Consider the following 20,013-nt stretch of genomic DNA (forward strand, 5'->3'; position numbering starts at 1 on the left):
GATTTCAGATTGTGAGGAAACCCGATGCTGGAAATGTCGAAGCAATAGAAACTATAAATACTTGTAGCTACAGGTCAAAGTTTTTTCCTCGGGACTGAAGGCGGTCTACAAACTGCGTTCATGTATTCATACTCGTTTATTTTATGGCATCCAAAAACGGGTTTAAAGGGACTCACAAGGCAGCAGATCAACCAGTAGTCCTCCCTGTTTGCCATTAGACTTGTCCGCTGGTTCTGATCAATAACTACAAAGCCTGAGACCCACATTCTGCAGAAACACCTCTGCCTTATCCCTGAGTCAGCGCTTAATGGGAGAAGTGCGTATGCTGTTTTAATCTTGATTTATCCATCCATCCATTCCATGGAGGAAAAATGTTTTTCTGCACCTGAGACATGCAACTCAATCGTTGCAGCAAAATGCAGCTGTACTTTTTACCCCATTTGCACTTTGGTCCTTAAAAGTCATTAAAATCTTCTTTTTGAGAACTGCATGATACAGTCATGGCAAAAAGTAAGCAGCCTATAGCTGCTTCATTAGATTGGACGACGCTAATCAAATACAGCATTAATCATCAACAAGTACGACCTCCTTATAAAACTCAGCGCCAAGGAGTCAGATGATGCGGGAGTGTTTATTAAAAGCCAAATCCTGTTTCATTTTCAGCATCGGTCCAGTTCATTTAAACACCAAATGCTGCAACATTGTCCCGACTGCTTTGTGCTCCGACCTTCAGCGCGGCAGCAGCACTTCCTGCTTCGATTAGTCACATGATCAGACAAGAACCTGTGTCCTGCAAAAGTATGAACACCCTTTGAACTTTTGAGTTTTGAGTTTTGGGGTTGTTGTAATTGCAGGGTTGCCCTGCGTTTAGGTGAGTCTGCATTTTGTGTCATTCTGATAATGACACAAATTATGATTAAAATGTCTTTTTAGCAATACGTGTGGGGCTGCATACAGGTACAGATCTGCAAACTGTCCTCCCTCAGGTTCATTCTTCTTTACCTCCTTTCGTCCTTGTGTCCTTCCTACCTTTCAGAAACCAAAAACATTGTTCTTTAAATCGCGAAATACACAAACAGTGCACAAAACATCATAAAGCCCAAATAACCATTTCTCCAAGATTCTTAAAAATGATTAAAAAAGCTGACATCTTCAAAGTAAAATCAACATAAGAGTGTTTATGCAGTATAATGTGTTATGTGGGCATTAGAGAGCTTTGCCTCTTGTTGTCCCCTTGCAGCACCATGAACGGAGCAGAGCCGGTCCAGAGGTCCGGTTCCTGCTCAGCCTCCAGTGGTGCAGACGCTCCGGTGCCTTCCAGCTCCTGCAGCCCTGCTCTCGATCATGTCACCAGCTTGATCAATGGAGACGCAACACCCAACTCCACCCCGGTGCACCAGCCTCCAGACAGCGACCCAGACACCAGAATGGGTGAGTTTGCTTTTTTTTGTATCTTTTTATAGGAAAAAAAATAAAAATTTGGTCTCCTTTTTATGTTTTAAAATAAAAAAATCTATGAACATGGAGTTGAGATATTTACTGAAGTGCATCCTGCGTAGGACAGAGCTACCACCTCTGGCTGGCTGCCAGTTGTTAACCTCTATTGTGTTTTTTTTGTGTTTGTTTTTTGCGCATACCCACTCTGTTACCGGGAAATGGATTCGGGTTTCTTTAAGCGTCTGTTCTTCACGGTTCATGGGGTTGTAATGAAGTGTAAAGAAGAGCAGTTGATTAATTTTCATTAAGTGAGGCCTGCAGTCTCAGCTGCTGTCAGCACCTTTGTCCAAACCCCCGGAGACGCATAAAGTGAAGGGGAGCAGAGTGCAGCAGCGCGCTGCAGAGCCACTCTGAGCTGAGCATGATGGATGAAGCCCACCTCGTTTCCACAGCAATGCCTACATTTATGCGCTTTAAAAAAATAAACGACCTGTCTGATCAATATGGTTCATCAGCGTCGATCTGATCTGCATCATGTGGGTGATTGGGCTCCGTCTGCTGTTTGAGCTTCAGCATCGTCTCTCTGATAGAAATCTGTTTGAAGTGAAGCTCTAGAAGCTTCATGCTGCACTTTTCCACAGCCCACACCGCCGCCTCATTAAAGCTGGCAACGTAAACGCTGCAATGCAGGGAGGAAATGCTGGCCTTTTTTATCCTGCGTTTTAATTGTTGAACAGAATCGTGTCATTTCCTTCACACTTCCACTCAATAAGCCTCGGCTTTCTGTCTTCATCCGTTTAGAGTTGGACAAGAATGCTTTTCAGGATTAAATGCGCTGCATTAAGGCCTTTTATTACCAAACGGTTGTTTTCTTCCATTAAAAAAATCAGAGTAGAACATTTTCAACAAAAAGATAAAAGCTTTTTTCATGTTATAATTGATTCCTGGTCACTAATTCATGCAGCAGTTTGTTGCACACCAGTGGGACCGGCCGAGTTAGACAGCTCTGTTGCTGTCCAGCTGAGCTCGGCCCACTGGCGCAGTGACAGCGGCTGCAGACCCGTTGCTTTGTGTGGGTTATAACCCCAGACAGAGATGTTGCTGCAGGCCTTCAGATGCGTTCAGTATAACCTGGTGTGGCGCACCGAGCGTTGCTGTCAGAAGAGTTAGGTTACGCTCAGTGATCCTGTTCGATCCGAACCCAAGGACCTCCTGCTTATCTGCAGTCCACTTCTACGTCTCTTTGTAAAAGAGGCTAAATTTAGGAACAGTGAGGAAACCGCTGTGAACTTTAGGTAGTTCCCACAGTTCCCCCTGTGAGCAACTGAGTCTGCTCTCTCACAGCCTGAAACTCACCTTTTAAAATAAGGAGGAATTCCCTTCTTACCCGCGTCACTCATACCTCCGATCAATACGCAGCAATATTTATTTGTCTCTTACTGGATCTGGATCTCCCTCGTATCTCTTTGTCCGTTTGATCTCAGCTTTATCTTTCCACCTAATAAAACGGGTTAAAGGAAGAACGGATTTCCAACTATAGATCTTCTAGTATTCTTACCTCAGATGGCTATTTTATTCACTGTCCCCTTTTAATAATGTTCATCTGAGCAGCATCCATGGCTATCTCTGCTCTCTCGTCTCCATGCTCCACTCCGTCGCTGATCTCGGCCTTTTCTGCTGCATCTTTCTTCACAGGAACATCTTTGTTAAATTAAAATCCTTAAAGAGTAACTCACCCCCAAATATAAACTGTTAACGTGGTTGTCTTATAGTACTGTCTATATATCCTGGTCAATATTGTAAAAAGATTAGTGCATATTTGTTAAAATCCTGCTTTTGTGTCTAAAATCATCAGTGTGGCGCCCTCCTGGGGTTAAACGGTGGTCTTGCATTTAATTTTGAATTATTGCTTTCAGTTGACGTGATTTAATGCTGATATAGTGACGTTGGTAGCTCTGCCGCTGTAGGGTATAAAGCAGCTGTCTTAAAAAAACACAGCTCCATCTTGTGTCTCTATAGAGAGCACTGTTGCACTTTTCAAACCCTCTGAGGACTTTCTTCCTTCAAAAAAGACTAGAAACCTATCTACTTACTTTTTATGTGTTATTGGTGAATTTCTGTGAAAGCAACGGATTGTTCTGCCCTTAGTGTCTTGAGCTGGTGTGAGACCGCGGTGATAATAGTGTTGGGTTGGACATTGGAAATTCGTGCTCTGCAGCTTCCAGAGTCAGCCAGTAGACAGAGAGCGGCAGCATCAGGTCAGCCTCCCTGCATCGGCTCAAACCGGAGGCAGACGGCGATGAAGCCACAGACCACGAATATCCACTGTCCAATATGGCAAATAAAACTTGCAGCTGGGGTAGGGCTGGGCGATATGGCTTAAAAAAATAAATCTCTGATTTTATCATACCAAATCCGATTAATCGATAATTTTTTTTCCTCCTTTTTGTTTCATAAAAAGAAATTAAAGAAATTATTTCAAAACCTTGCTTTTATGTCAAGTATTTTGTCAGGGAGTTGACCTGAATTCAAAGTGCAACTAAAAACAAGCTGTGAAACATGCTTGTAAAACAAGATGGCAGCCGTGCCATTATAAACAATGAAAATATAACAAAACATTTGCTGCTAGTGGTATTACACATTGAGCTAAGAACAGGCTTCACTGCACTTGTGAACTTCAAACTAAGTTAAAAAAAAAAAGTAAATAAAGTACCTCGTATTATGGTAAAAAAAAAAACTTTCCACTTAACAATATTTTGACAATACATTTGCCTAAACATATATTCAGCATCACATGCTGTTCTCTTCATGGAAAGCCAATGGGTGTATTGGCAAAATAAAATCCAGATTTTCCAAAAATGAAATCTTAAAGAATTGTAAATTTGAATTAATCGATTAAATCGATTTATCGCCCAGCTCTAAGCTGGGGGTGGGATTTTGCTTTTACATGGGGGTGAGTTACACTTTAAATTGTTAATTGGCTCCCATGACCTCAGAGACGATGTAAACTATTTACCTCGCTCTGCTTTGTTTCCTCTTTCTCCACCTTTTTGGGTTGCATCATTAATCTCCTCTCTTGTCTCCATCCTCTGTCTCTGCTTCATTTTTGTCCAGAATAACTAATTCTGCATTAAAGTAGGTAGTTCGTAGAAGCCTCTTCTCGTGTCTTGTTGAATCTCCCTGATATGTTCTTTTCACCTCTGCTGTGGAGGAGAAACACCGTCTGAGTGGCGGCACAAAGTCCATGTTTGGTATCACCGGCTAGTAAAAGGCACAGTACCGTCCGTTTTTGCACCAATGTCAGGTTTAAACCACAGAGATAATATGAGCCAGTGTGAAACTTATCGTTGGGCTCTTTAACGGTACCAGTGCTGGGGCTACCTGTTGAGGAACCGCAGGGTTGGATCCTTCCTAACAGCTGTGGTCAGCACCACCACCTGTTCTGGATCTTTCTTGATGTGTTTTGGTTTAAAGTTAAATTTCTATTTTCACCAGTTTGGATTACCTGACCGTTAAAAGGCGTTGAACCGACAACTGCTGGTTTGCTAGCAGGAGTGATACTGGGACAGCAGAGGCAAACGGCAAACATCCACTGTAACTCTGTAACTGGATGCAGAAAGTTCTCGCATTATACATCACAGATTGGCAGCAATCAATTATAGAAAGTGCTTTACCCACAATCCTTTCAGGCCCTGCCTCGGTATCTGAATGGCGTTGTTTGAAACTGAGTATTATGATATTTTTTGATGGAGGATCTTGCAAATAGTTGTCAGAAACGTGTCCATTGTTCTGATGTGTCTGCAGTGAATGGAGACTCCTCTGAGGCTGCTCCCAGGCAATCTTCTGCATCTAGAAGAGAAACGCAGCCCCCTGCAGGTGAAAACCAGGAGAGCACTCCAGATGCCTCACTGCCAGATGCTGAAACATCACCAGCTAGCACCTCCCGGCCCCCCCCATCTTCCACGCCTTCTCCAGCCTCGTCTCTCGCTGCTAAACCCGCCGATGGCACCGCCGCTGCTTCTACCACGTCTGCCTCCGCCACCCAGGGGGCTACCACCCTCACAACGTCCTCGTCGTCGGCCTCTTCCTCCCCAGCGCCGGGGGAAGCGGCTGCTCCGGGCGCCGGGGCTGGAGGCAGTAATGGCAGCAGCTCGACAGCAACTGATGGGGTGAAGCCCAGGCAGACGGCCCCTAACGCTCCAGCATCAGATCCTCTACCGCCAGGGTAAAAAAAAAACTGCTCTGAACGTTCAGATTGTGGTTACCAGAGCAGGCAACCACTTTCTAACTAGACTCTTAAAGTGTTTTTCAAACATGGTTGTTGAACTTTTTTGCAAAGCAGGTGAAACAGATATGGCATAAAATGCAACACCAGCGCCAGAATCAAAAGTCTGAAGTTTGCTAACATATCAATAACAAGCTGTAACGCTGCATGTTGTACTCAGGCCAGATCTGTGAGGTCTGACCTCAGCCTACGCGACGCTGTGGCACCTAGATAAGCAAAGAATGGGTCCCAGCTCCAGAAAGGGGAAAAGAACTAATCCATCACTGGTGTAGAGAAGGCTTCAACGTTTTATCACTCATCCATACGGCCAGGATACATTTCTGGGCACCGAGCAAAATGCTGCTGCTGCAGGAAGCTCTTCATGCGGTCCTAGCGCTCAGATGTAGATCGTGCTTGAAAAGGATCTTAAACTGAGAGGTGTAATTCTCCAGTGGTTCTTAACCCCTGGTCCTCAAGTACGCCGGTCCTGCTTGTTTTAGCTGCACCTCGCCTCGTTTAAATGATGACACGACTTCCTCAGCAAGCACCAAGGGCTGCGGACGCCTCTTAATCACTCATTCTTTTAGATCAGGCAGCAAGGAGACCTAAAGCATGCAGGACAGGCGTACTGAGGACCACTGCTCTAGATTATGGTGACAACAGCTACATATCAGGCTTTACTTTGCACTGGCTGACCGCTCGGCCATAGACACCTACTCCATGAAGCTCTCTACGTGGTTTTCTTCACCTCCAAACTCCCTTTATAACTTCAGATGAGCTGAAGTTGTGGGCAGCGAATCCTCTGAGCTGAGAGCTGCCTGGCTTCTCCATTTCATTCTCTGGTGGCCGTGGAAGGGATCGGACCTCCACTCAGTGATTTGGATGGTTGAGCAAAGAACTTTGGCAGGACGGTGTATGTCTATGAAATCTATAAACGTTGGGCTTACAGTTTAACAATAGTTAGCAGTGCATTTATTACCTGCTAACAACCTCCAGAAATTAGTAAATTACTAACCTTCTGACGGGAATTAGCTGCTGTGAAGCATTTGTTTGCCCAAAGATACTGAATGATCTGAAGGGACAAAAGAAGGAGCAGAGATAGAGGTGAGAGGTTTCAGGGGATCTGATTGGTATTTAAAAGAGAAAAGCAACAATTACTCCAAGTGTATTTAATAAAGGTGTTATGTATGATATTTATTTTACTTTTGATTCATAGACTTGAATAAAAGCACCAACTGAACTTTGGTTCTGCTCTTTGTAGAATAACACTGGTAGTAAATAATTTACCAGTGAATCAGTCAGGCTGATTAAATTAGCATTACTTCGTTTTCACAGCTTGTATTTATTGTGTCACGGCTTAGAAATATGAAGCGTTGCCCTTTTTGAATCCGGCTGATTGCAGTGTTCAGCAACGGGTGTGGGAGGGGTAAAGCTGAGGAAACTGCTGCTTTTGTTAGCATCCATTTAAAGGGACTTTAAGCCAAAAATAATGCTGTGATGGAACTTTTCTGAGGTTTAGAAACTCACAACCTGCCTAATTCCTGTTGAATGCAGAAAAATTACTATTTTTTTCCCCTTTAATTCATTTGTGCTCAAATGTTTTAGTAACTGGAAAGCCTGAAAGCCTTACGGGTTTGTGAATTTGTAAATGGGTGTGTTTCAGGTGGGAGCAGAGAAAAGATCCACATGGGAGAACATACTATGTGGACCACAACACCAGAACTACTACCTGGGAAAGGCCACAGCCACTGCCTCCAGGGTCAGTATCTGCCTTTCCTCAGTCCACAGTGTGTAGCTTTTGCAGATTCAAACCAAATGTTAACGTAATCCCCTGTTCACGCCTGATGAATCTCCACACCACTGTGATCAAAAAAGAATTAAACTGAGCTAAAACAATGACCTATTAGATTTAGTTAGAGATCTACCCGTCAGGCTCCTATTGGTTGATACTGAGTTTTCTAGAGGCAGCCCCCCATGTCAGATTCACCTTTTAAGGACTCTAACACTTGCACACTAATTTGTACAAACTGTGTCATGTTGTAACATGACATACAGACCATAAGAGAAAACAAATATTGTGCATGTTCCTCAATATACATCTATTAATGGATCCAACAGATAATGAAGGGATTTTAAGGAGATCTCTATGAATGCATCATGTCCCAAAACTTTAATCGAATTTCACTCATTCTGAAAACAAGCATCAGAGAGATGGATGTTTGTTGAGCCGTTTCTTTCCCCAAAGAAAGAATTTGCAGTTTTTGTTGATTTTTGAAAGAGAATTTTGAGATCCTCTTAAGGGTAAGTTGGTCATTTTTGAACATAGGATGATTTATTGTTGCATCACTAGTTTCACTTCTACTTTACAAGCATTATTATTCAATGTCCAATGCATCCTTCATCATTTACAGACATGTTCTATAAATTATAATACGGGTTCCAGTGAGGCTCATTTGTCAGATTAAAAGTACCTTTTGATAACAACAACCGTTAAGCATGTCTTAAATTTTTCATTAAGTCCACATTTCTGTATTAAGAGTATTTTTTTAATTGGTTTGATGTAATATTCTTGACTTGTGTTTTCATTATATGTAAGCAAAAAAATTCTCATTAACAAAAACAAGGGCTTTAAAACTGTGAGTAATTGATCTATATAACGTGTTTACCTTAACAAATTGACTTATTTAAGATGTTCTAATTTATTGAATGTGACTGTCATGTCATGATCAAGATGCCACATAATGAATGAACTATATTAATATAACCAACCTTTACTGCCATATGACATTGCAAAGGTAAGGGTTTCCCAAGTATCTTTGATGGTTTACTGTCTGTTGCTTCATGTTTAGTTTCAGCTGTCAATAACAAGTTGTTGTTTCTCCATTTCTTCCATTCAAATCTCCTTAATGTTGCCAGATGGGAGCGTCGGGTGGACGATCGGGGTCGGATCTATTACGTCGACCACAACACCCGCACCACCACCTGGCAGCGCCCCACCATGGAGTCGGTGCGCAACTTCGAGCAGTGGCAGAGCCAGCGCAGCCAGCTGCAGGGAGCTATGCATCAGTTCAACCAGAGATACCTCTACTCTGTAAGGACCTCCTCGCTGCACCAGGCTCTTTGTACCCACGCCTCTGTCTTCCTGCAGCTCCCTGTGTACTGCTAGTAAGCTTAGGTTCTGAAGCGCAGCATGCCCAGGGCCTTTATCTTTTAGATTTTTAATAGTCTGATCTCAAGAAACAATTCTGCAAAATCACAAATTGGTTCTGGAGTACCTGGTTCCTGATGATCTCATTTGATTTAAACATTCAGACTGTAGCGTCGTTGCAATTTTATTGTATAGAAATATTTTTACAAGCTTCTCTAGCTGCCATGGCTGCTGGAGAGGATGTACTGGGTAACATGAAGTCAAGTCATTAATATGTAATTATATGTGAACAGATTGACCATCTCCTCTTAATTGGCTCATTTTCAGAAGATTTATTCCGTCATTGGCCCCTGTTCTTAGAAAATAAACTAAAATCTCATTTGTTAAACTAGGAACACAAACGTAGGATGCAGGTTTGCTGTTGTAAAGATTTCTGAACCCTGGCAGCCAAAATGATAAAGAATAATGTCAAAACTGTGTTTATGTTCATAGCTTGTTTCCCTTTTAAATTTATTTTTGCTTAATTGGGCCAGTCCTATCCGATAACTTTGGTCAACATGAGCTTTAATCTCAGCGGTGCCAGCTGCATGTGGTCGGCCATCTTTAATTTAATCCCTCTAATCCCATGTGTTTTTCCACAATCTTTGGTGTCTAGCTCCACTTTTTTCAGCCCAAATTATAATCTCTCTTTAAAACCTGATGTCCGCTTCACTGTTTAACTGTGAGAGAAACGGTGATTTCCACATGGTGCTGAGCTGATTCTATGACAAGGACCTCCATCTTAAATCAACTTCCTGCTAGGCAGAAACCTTTTCTACAGCAACATTATTTCATTTTTCTTCATCCTCTGTTTCTTATGTTGCTATTTAATTTCTGTTTCCTGAATGGATTCTAATCCCCCGTTTTCAGGCATCCATGATGTCCGCTGAGAATGATCCGCTAGGCCCTCTACCTCCTGGATGGGGTAAGTTCATCATTTATCTTCAGTGGGTTTTACTTGTGAATATTAAAGTCCTCTATAATAAATACATGGACCACCATTTGCATTTAGCAGAGCTGTCTTTCAGCCTGGTCCTTATGGAGACTTTTAACGCTAGCTTGTCCTCCCAGTGGTTCTCTTTGCTGGGACCGTAACACGGACCTCTGTAACGGTTCCTCTCCCACCACACTACTGTGTAATTGTGTTGTAGAAGTATCTCTAATCTAACTTTCAGATCGTTGTGTGTCATCATTACCTGTAGAGAGGCGCGTGGACTCTAACGACAGAGTGTACTTTGTGAACCACAATACCAAGACAACCCAGTGGGAAGACCCTCGCACCCAAGGGTGAGAACACCATTAGGGTTTTATCTACAAGACACGGAGAGAGATTTTTCCATCCCTGCTGGGCTGGTTTGGCTCATCTAATCTGGAGGATCAACCAAATGCTTTTAGATGTTCTGAGATGTAAGCGGAGATGTAAATCTCTTGTGCAGCCGTGACTTTCAGGCTTTTTTTTTTCTCCTCCTATTTTTAGATTATACTTTTTTCTATAAGTGTGTTTCGTTTTGATTAAGTCAGTAATCATATAAATTAGTTTTGTTTAATCTTATTAATTTCTCATTGTGGTTTTATCATTTTATGATAAAAGTTTTTATTGTATCAATTCATTGTTTTTAGCACTTTGGTTCAACTTGTGTTTTATTGAAGTGCTTTATAAATAAGGTTGATGTCGAGATTTTATTGGCTGTGGTTTTACCAAAATAAACTTCCTTTACTGTATAGGGCTGCTGTTCGCATATCTGTTTTTATGTTTATGCTGTATCCGTGTTTTTATTTTTGTTGTTTGCACATGAGACCGATTCGGATAAAAACATCCATGTCTTAGTTATTTGCTTCTTTTTTATTGATATAATGCATCTTTCCTGTGAAAACAGAGAGGCAACAGCGGCGCTCTTGTCGGTTTCTAAAGATCCTCCTGAGTCCAAATAGAGGAAAACTAATTTAGAAGAAAAACTGCATTTAAATAGTGACTAGAAGTAAAAAAGTAGTTCCTCTATTTATTGGATGGGGTCTTTCTCTGCTTTCTAATGAAACGTTAACGTTCTGCTGGTGTTTTCACCTCGTGCTGCAGATTAAAGCTAGCCTGGATGTTGTTGCCTTCGTGTGTTTGCAGGCTGCAGAATGAGGATCCTCTGCCTGAAGGCTGGGAAATCCGCTACACGAGGGAAGGGGTCCGCTACTTTGTGGACCACAACACCCGGACCACCACTTTCAGCGACCCGCGCACCGGGAAGTCTTCTGTGTAAGGGATAGTGGTTCTGCGTCACATCTCCTTCATCCTGCTAGGTTTAACCTGGAGGTCGTTTATGGAGTCGACACTTTGAATTTTTTTTAGTTTATCTTATAAAGAAAAAAAAACTAGAGTTCATGTTCAGGATGTTGTCAAATTCTTAAGCCCGTTTATTGTGAAGCAAACGGCAAACATTCACCTTCTAAATGTGTTTTTCTGATCAGCACCAAAGGCCCGCAGATCGCATATGAGCGCAGCTTCAGGTGGAAGCTGGCTCACTTCCGCTACCTGTGTCAGGTTGGTGTTTTCAGCCGTTTGATCCAGCTCACATCCCCCGGTCCTCTGGTGCTCATCTTCTGTCTTGTCCTTCAGTCCAATGCGCTCCCGAGCCACGTGAAGATCACCGTCTCCAGACAGACGCTGTTTGAGGACTCCTTTCAGCAAGTAAGAGCTTTCATCTCTGGCTGGTTAAACCGTTTACGCCTCATTCGCTTTACTTAAGCCCAGAAAGGTCTCATCATTTGAGAGCTTTGTCTTCTGCTGAATCATCAGTTTTGTGCATAACTTGGGGAATTATGGTTTATGTTTTGTAAATTTTTCAGATTATGGCCCTGAAACCATACGACCTAAGGAGGAGGCTGTATGTCATCTTCAGAGGCGAGGAGGGTCTGGACTATGGTGGCTTAGCCAGGTAATAAAAATCTAAACATCTGACGCAGAATCAATGTAGAAACAGTTGTAAACGAGCAGCTTTTTTTCCACATTTATCATATTGCTCTGCATTTGTTTGGATTCTTAGCAACATTTCCTCTCCTGTGTTTGCCGTTTGTGTTTTCCCCCGCTCACTTTACAGGGAGTGGTTCTTCCTGTTGTCCCACGAAGTGCTGAACCCCATGTACTGTCTGTTCGAGTACGCTGGCAAGAGCAACTACTGTCTGCAGATCAACCCGGCATCCGCCATCAACCCAGACCACCTCTCCTACTTCTGCTTCATAGGCCGCTTCATTGCAATGGCACGTCCACATCCAACCCACACAAACCCCCCGCCCCCCGACAAACGATCACAATTATAATGGAGGCGTTGATTGTAATTACCTTTGAGTTGGAAAGGGCTTGTACTTGTGTTAATCTCTGTACTTGTTTCTGCAGGCGCTTTTCCATGGGAAGTTCATTGACACTGGCTTCTCTTTGCCTTTCTACAAACGAATGCTGAACAAGAAGCTCATCCTTAAAGACCTGGAGTCCATTGACCCCGAGTTCTACAACTCTCTCATATGGATTAGGTAAGCTGTAGGCTCGGGCCGCCAGGTTCAGCACCAGCAGCGCTGAAGTCATCAGAGGTCATGAAGAAACGTTGCTGAACTTTTGAAGTAAAGTTCAAACCACTATATTTATCTTAGCTTCCTTCTGATATTTGTTTCGTCTAAAAGTTTGGGCATTTTGGTAAAAAATGTATAAATACAGGGTTATTACATGGTTTTCAGTGGCTTGGCCTGTCGGGAATTTGAGTCTATGGTATGAAATGTTCTCTATGTGAGTACGGAGGAAGAAAATATGAATGCTCAAAGGATCCAATCTGATTTCTGGCTAAGGTTGAAGGTCTGGAACAAATTGACGTACAAGCAAAACAAAGTGGCACTTCATGCCTACGAATGTTTAGCTGTGACTTTAAGCAACTTTGATTTTTGGCAGTAAAATCTAAGGAGCAGTCAAACGTGGATGAAATTTAATTTGAACAATTTACTCAACAGAATAAATAAAATAATAGTTTTATTTAAAGAAAATGCCTCTCAAAACACTCAAGGACACTTTACAGAACAATAAGACAACAAACAATAAAAGTTACCGCAATCACAGAGAGTATGCCTTTTTGAACAGATGGGTTCTGAGTTTAGAGGGTGTCGGTGTTGCCGGTGTGTGGAGGGAGGGAATTAGAGTTTGGAAGCAGAGCAGGAGAAAGCTCAGCGATGTGAAGATCAGAAAGGCAAAGTGAGTGAGGCTGTGGACGGCCTTGAAAGTGTACAGAAGGATTTTCAATCTGAAAAGGAGACCGGGCCTTGAGGACTGAAGGTGGACACCTGAATTAACGGGTTGTGTCTTTTCCTCAGTGATTCTATAAATTCATTCTTTGTCAAAGAAGTGTTCTTGTGGAACTAGGGTTTTTTCTAAAGGTTTTCATTGTCCAACGTGTTGAAGGAGCTCTGGCGCATAGCTGGGAAAAGTGGGAGCAGGTTGATCAGACTCCACTGTTAGTTGGCATGTAAGAGTATAGCAGGGCTCTGCTAAATCCACCGTTAGAGAATAGATGAGACAATGTTCACCGAATATTCCTGAGGCCCAGCTTGGTTTACATCAGCCCCGAAGAACCGGAACCGACGACATTACAATGCTGGTGAAGAGAAGAGTGTTGGGTCCAAAAGACGACATTAACAGTGGCTCTAAAACTGGAGACCTGCACATGTTTGCTTCTTTATAGAAACACCACCAAGGGCCAGGAAGCACAAGTGGCTTCAAAGAATGAGCTAACAGCAGCTAAAGAAAACACAGTCATTAAAAAGGTCTGCTCCGACCTTTTAGGGACTGAAACGGCACCCTGAGAGAAATTTCTCCTCATACGGGACGCAGCATCACCGTCTCCTCTCTCCTCAGGGACAACAACATAGAGGAATGTGGGCTGGAGATGTACTTCTCCGTGGACATGGAGATCTTGGGGAAGATCTCTTCTCACGACCTGAAACCTGATGGGACCGACATCCTGGTCACTGAGGAGAACAAGGAGGAGTACATCAGGTAGTTTTCTCTTCCTTTCCATCTGTCTGAGCTTTGGACACGTCTGCTCATGGGGACGAGTGTTGAGTCCATCTGTGCTGTGGGGTCTGCAGTCTGATGGCGGAGTGGAGGTTCTCCCGGGGGGTGGAGGGTCAAACCAAAGCGTTCCTGGATGGCTTCAACGAGGTGGTCCCACTGCAGTGGTTGCAGTACTTTGATGAAAAGGAGCTGGAGGTGAGCAGAAACACCCATCTGGGTTTGCTCTACTAATGCAGCAGAATTTAACCTTTCAGGTTCAAGTAAAAGGAGTCATTGAGTGTTTCTTCACTTGGCTTTGATTGGTATTTTGATTCCCGTGTGTGTGCTGTTGTGTGTTTGACGCAGGTGATGCTGTGCGGCATGCAGGAGGTAGACCTCCAGGACTGGCAGAGGAACACGGTGTATCGCCACTACACCAGGAACAGCAAACAGATCATCTGGTTCTGGCAGGTACCGTGGCTCAAACGTCCGCCGTGTTTGTGTCCAGTGTTACTGGAACATCCTGCCGTCATGTGAAGCTCTGTTTGCTGTGCCCCCCCCCCCCCCTCCCCCCCTTACAGCTGGTGAAAGAAGTGGACAACGAGGTGCGGCTGCGACTCATGCAGTTCGTCACGGGAACGTGTCGGCTTCCTTTGGGCGGCTTTGCTGAACTTATGGGTCAGTGACAGAACCAGAACGGGGATGAGCTGAGCAGCGTCCGAAGCTTAGCGGTCCTCTTGATTGTCTCGTGTTGCGTTGCAGGAAGTAACGGGCCTCAGAAGTTCTGCATCGAGAAAGTGGGGAAGGACACATGGCTCCCCCGGAGCCACACATGGTCAGTGCCCGCCATGACTTCATGCTTGTTCTGTTTCCTCTCACCGTCTTATCAGAACTATATTTGAGCAGCCACTTTTTAAGCTGTGGCTACTCTCATCATTTATAGGTGATGGTTTCTTTATAAATACTACTACATATAAAGAAGCAACTATTTGGCCAGGAAAGGTCAGAGTGTTATTAGCACAATAATATTGAGCACATATAGCCATCATTTTAATTACCCTAAATATTTACCTTTTAAAGAATGGCTGCTTATTTGCTGAAGCGTGTAGTTCTTTATTAGTGTTAATTTTTATGTAGGATTTAATGTGCTAGTCCGACACAAAGTGAAACATAATAGTAAAGTGGTTGGAAAATGTTCCAGATAGATATACTATCACATCACCCTGTGCCCACCATGCATGTGGTGCAACATGGTGGTGTTGGCATTGGGCTTATTTCAGCAGGGACGGGGAAGCTGGTCAGACTTTAGGCGTGGTTGGATGTGGTCTTCAGCAGACTCTGATTCAGGGCCCCTCTTTTTATAAACACCCCCACATTCAATACAGATTTAGTGCCGTCGGGGAGAGGTGGACGGGTTTATTTGCTGAGCTTAAAAGTAATCAGATTAGTTGATTATAATTTGCTGAGATGCCTTTGAGAACGAACAGAGCTTTGTTGCATAGCATCAGGTTAGCACTGTGTTAAAACAGCCATCAAACAATGACGATTACCGTATTTTTCGGACTATAAATCGCTCCGGAATATGTCGCGTCAAAAAAATGCTTCATAAAGAGGGGGAAAAAACATATGTTGCATCAGACTACTCAAATTTATTTAGACATTTATTTCACACAATCCATGACTAAAAACTGACTAAATAACATGGAACATACCTGGGAGGATCCATGCATTTGCAAAGTCGTAAACCGTCCGGACGACAGAGCTGTAAGCTAGCGCTAGCTGTTATTAGCTTCACAGACAGCCCACTAACAGGGTTCTGTCGTGGTCCTTCGAGCTGCACCACGCAACACTCCGCTGCATGAATACATAGTGAAACAACGTACAAAAGTGTTCTATCTTTCTTGTCTATAAGTTAATTTTTCAATAAATGTTTAAGTGGTACAGGAGCAACATATAGTTTTCACAAGCCTAGGGGCCCCCTTGTTAACCTGACACCAGCCAGATTGATATCGCTCCGCCTAGCTTCACTCACATCCATCTGGGACATCTCCCATAGAAAGTGATTTCTCAGACCAATTTTATGGTCTGGCCAATCAGGACGCAGGGCTGGAGTTTCATAGATGTGACGTAGTGGAGAAGCGACCGTGACGTGAGACTGTTTTGATAGCAATGGCGGCTCGCATCGAGGAAGCAAGCGTTAACATTGATGCTGCTATTTCTTCCGTGTTGTCCAATCTACCTAATATTGTTTCATTAAAAGAACATCAGAGAACGCCTCTGAAGGCTTTTGTTGGTGGAAACCATGTTTTCGCCCTTCTCCCGACCAGATTTGGCAAGTTTTGTTTTCCGGGGGGCGCCCGTGGCGGTTAGCGGTTAGCGTGAACCATGTTAGGAGGCCTTTAGTCCTCAACGTGGTCGGCCCGGGATCGACTCCGACCCGCGGCGCTTTGCCGCCTGTCTTCCCCCCTCTTCCTGTCAGCTCACTGTCAATAAAACGCGTGTCACTAGAGCCGCAAACACATAAAAAAAAAATGGGTTAGCTTTGGTGTGAGTGGTTGAAATAGCACGTCGATAAAGATGACAGACAAGTGGCTTATCCAATCATATGCAAGGATTTTTGATAAGGCCCAGCCTTCAATAAAGGCAATTCCTATGGAGGTGTCCCAGATGGATGTGAGTGGAGCTAGGCGGAGCGACATACAAATGGCTAGAGTCAGGTTACCCCCTTGTGGCTATAGACAGTAATATTTATTCCTTGGTTTCCTACTGGTCGGTATGAATTACCATTTAATTTTGATATATAAGTCGCACCTGAATATAAGCAGGATCGGCCAAACTATGAAATGCAGTGTGACGTATAGTCCAAAAAATATGGTATTGTTTAAACTATTTAAACTCTTTGAATTCATCTGTGCTGAGCCCTTCAAACGTAACAGCATTTTCAATAAGCTAATATAAACATTTTAGATAAAAATCAGTATTTATATTGGCATCCTGATGGTATGAGGGGCCCTAAGCAGTGGCATAGTTTGCTTATGCCTTGGGCCGGATCTGGACGGCGCTAAATATGGGGCGATCCTAGAGGAAAACATTTTGGAGGCTGCAAAAGACGACCCTAAACATCCAGCCAGAGCTAAGGTGGAGAGGTTTACATCAAAGCATGTGCAAGAATGGCCTAGTCAAAGTCCAGACCTAAATCCTATTGAACATCTGTTGAAAGACTCAAAAATTTATGTTCATAGTTATTTTCCATCCAATTTGACAGATTTTGGAGTATTTTTTTGAAAAGGAAGAGTGAGAATTTTTTTTCTTTAGATGTGCAAATCTGGTAAAGACATACAGGTTGTTGCACAAAGAGTTGACTCGGGTGCTGTATAGCAGATTTTTACTGAACAGCTTGTTCCTTCCACTTAACAGGCATTCACTGCTTTGTGTTGGTCTATCATATAAAACCCAGATTAGATCAATTGAAGGTTTGAAATAGGACAAAGTGTAAAGAACATCCCAGGAGTGACTCAGAGGCGCTTTGCTCAACACGTCTGTCAGAAGATTGTGAAAGCCACCGTTCTCCACTGACTTCCTTCTCTCTAATCTTTCAGTTTTAACCGTCTGGACCTGCCGCCCTACAAAAGCTACGAACAGCTGAAGGAGAAGCTGCTCTTCGCCATCGAGGAAACAGAAGGATTCGGCCAAGAATAGAGGGACTCGTCGTCCGGCGTCTCCCTCTGCTACGCCCCCTGCTGTTCAGTCAGCCAAGAAAAAAAAAAAACACGAAAAATAATTGCACAAGATAACAACCAATGTATATAAGCTATTTTGTCATTTAAAACCAAATCCTAATTTGCAGCATAATTTTTGCCGCATTCCTGTTCCTAGTCCTTATATAATATATAACTACCCTCCATGAAGATATGCAAACATTTCATCGATCTGCTCGTCTGTTTAAAAACAGAAATCCTGGATATTTTTGAAGATATCCTCCCCCCACACAGCTTGACTGGCTTTTAAAAAAAAATAGACTGAAAGTGTTTTCCAGAGGGTTTTATAGTTTAGGCTCAACGTTCTTTTAAAGCTCTAGTTCTATAGAGCTGTTTAAAAGGCAGAAAGTAGTTGCATTTGGCGTTCAGTGCCTGAAAACTTCCTTTTCCTGTCGGACAGATAGTCATTTTAGAAACCCTGCGTGCTTGCATGCTGCCTATGAAGATTAGACGAGCGCTGTGACCACCAACACAAGCGTGCACGTAGACTTTTTTTTTTTGTTTTTTGTTTTTTTTTTGGCATGGATCGCCGCATCTCCCAAATGTCCAGAACGCTCGGTGTTCAGAAGCTACAAACCTGAAAGCACAGAACATCGCTCCCAGTCGTTCGGACCAGCACCAGCCGGAGGCCAGAACCAGATCCTTCTCTTCGGGGCAAGATAATAACATCCTGATTGTCTTTAAGGTTCAAAGGACTGGAAGATATTAGATATTCGCATTGAAAACAAGCCATCAGAATGTATATGTCGGTGTGAGACTGCGGCGGGAGTGCCAGAGCTGTTCCAGGCTACCTCGACTGTGGCCTGTTTGCACACTGTGACGTGATGAGAGAAGGGCTGTGGGACGGCAGCCTACGAGGATCACGCTCTGAATCTGCAGTTTAAATTTGCAAATCAGAAAATGGACAAAAAAAAAGATTTTGTGGCCCTGTTTGTGTGATTTGCAGATATGGGAGTTGGACTGCAGGCTGCGTCTCACCGTCCTTTGAAGCCACTGTGTTTGACGCAGCGCTTACGGTCCAGTTTTAACCCTTTAGCAGACGGTGCTGAGCAAAAAATAAGGATTCCAACCATGGTTACCAGAATATATTTAGCCATTATTTTCATGTAGTTAGGTCCAGGTAATAGTGTTTAAAAAAAAAAAAAGTATCATGTTTGTGTCTAAATTAAAAAAAAAACATGAAAGCAAGTCAGAAAAGCAGGCAGATCAGAGGAGCAAAAATAAACCAAAAACCCGGCCCAGCTACACCAGACAGTTCAGATTAGTTCATATACGATGCTCACGTTTGAGTTCATAAAGGCCTTATTTGTGTCCCCCTGCTCAGAAAACCCACCGCCTGCACTTCCTTCGTCCTTTAACTCCGTTTCAAAGGGACAGCCTCTTCTTTTTCCAAGGGTCACATCATACGCTGCAGTTTTTCTGATTATTTCCGGTCTGAGTCCAGGAGGAAGAGCTACATTTAGGCAGCGGGTAGCCAGTCTGGTGTTGGATCGCTGCCGTCCCTTAGGCGCCTGGTGTCGGCCGCGTGAACGCGCGTTCAGCCGGCGGGCCGCAGGGCGGAGCGACGGTATCAGGAGGACGCTCTCAGTAGCAAAAGGAGGTCCTTTCATACAGAGATCCATCAAACTGTGCTTCCTTATCAGCGGAAACCTGTAACCCAAATCAGCTGTATATCCCAGTGTTGATCGCATAGAGACAGTAAATGAAGTTCCTTTAAATATTATAATCGACCACACAGAGCGACTGCTCCACTGATGGAAATCTGTGATGCCTTTTGTTCTTATCAGAATAGCCGGGCCGTTTCAGGCCGTCCTCGGGTCGCAGCGCCGCGCTCCCAGAAGGCCATTTGAACCCGTCCGGGTGGAGCAGGAGACGGGTGCTGCGGCTCAGGCCGCCTGAAACGCCGCCACTCTAACATATCACGTGTAGATACACACTGTAAAACACCAACCACACTGTACAGAATGCCCCTTTACTGGAGACCATGTGTATAGAAGATTCATTTTTAATCTGCTTTCACCCATTTTAAATGGAAGAGAGATGGATTTATGAGATACAAATAAATGACTAAACCCTGGACAGTGGCTTGGTTTTTGTGGAAGGTGATCAGGGTTCACAGCAACACTCATCCGTCTGGTAGTTCAACAGATAACAGACTATTTAATAACCTGAGTGCTGAGGATCAGCCTGGTAGTTATGCATAGTTTTAGATTTATAACCATCAAGTGGCAATATCTGAGGCGTTTATTGCTCGGCTTAGGCTGGCGAAATAATACAAAATGTAGTAATTTTCAAAATAAGGGCAATAGTTATCTTTCAGTGGTTCTATTCATCATAGAGTGAGATG

At 43.4% G+C, this 20,013-nt stretch overlaps 1 protein-coding gene across 4 annotated transcripts in view; it reads left to right on the top strand.

Moving 5' to 3' along the window:
• The window catches only part of LOC105927993 (NEDD4-like E3 ubiquitin-protein ligase WWP1), a 29,943-nt gene extending 10,200 nt beyond the window's left edge, over positions 1-19,743 (top strand). For 3 of the 4 annotated variants that reach the window (XM_021317788.2, XM_012865034.3, XM_012865037.3), the window contains exons 8-25: positions 1,241-1,431; positions 5,242-5,662; positions 7,365-7,460; positions 8,618-8,792; positions 9,759-9,813; positions 10,091-10,175; positions 11,005-11,133; positions 11,346-11,418; positions 11,494-11,565; positions 11,724-11,812; positions 11,975-12,134; positions 12,271-12,404; positions 13,771-13,911; positions 14,004-14,124; positions 14,275-14,379; positions 14,490-14,586; positions 14,671-14,743; positions 17,508-19,743. In XM_021317788.2, the coding sequence (XP_021173463.2) occupies positions 1,241-1,431; positions 5,242-5,662; positions 7,365-7,460; positions 8,618-8,792; positions 9,759-9,813; positions 10,091-10,175; positions 11,005-11,133; positions 11,346-11,418; positions 11,494-11,565; positions 11,724-11,812; positions 11,975-12,134; positions 12,271-12,404; positions 13,771-13,911; positions 14,004-14,124; positions 14,275-14,379; positions 14,490-14,586; positions 14,671-14,743; positions 17,508-17,607 (2,317 nt within the window). In that variant the 3' untranslated portion in view covers positions 17,608-19,743. Of the gene's footprint in view, positions 1-950; positions 958-1,240; positions 1,432-5,241; positions 5,663-7,364; positions 7,461-8,617; positions 8,793-9,758; positions 9,814-10,090; positions 10,176-11,004; positions 11,134-11,345; positions 11,419-11,493; positions 11,566-11,723; positions 11,813-11,974; positions 12,135-12,270; positions 12,405-13,770; positions 13,912-14,003; positions 14,125-14,274; positions 14,380-14,489; positions 14,587-14,670; positions 14,744-17,507 lie in introns of those variants that run through there. The other variant, XM_036125724.1, reaches the window with a different exon arrangement.
• Positions 19,744-20,013: the final 270 nt, after the last annotated feature.

The sequence above is a fragment of the Fundulus heteroclitus genome, chromosome 21 (assembly GCF_011125445.2).
Source record: "Fundulus heteroclitus isolate FHET01 chromosome 21, MU-UCD_Fhet_4.1, whole genome shotgun sequence".
NCBI classification, from domain to species: domain Eukaryota; kingdom Metazoa; phylum Chordata; class Actinopteri; order Cyprinodontiformes; family Fundulidae; genus Fundulus; species Fundulus heteroclitus.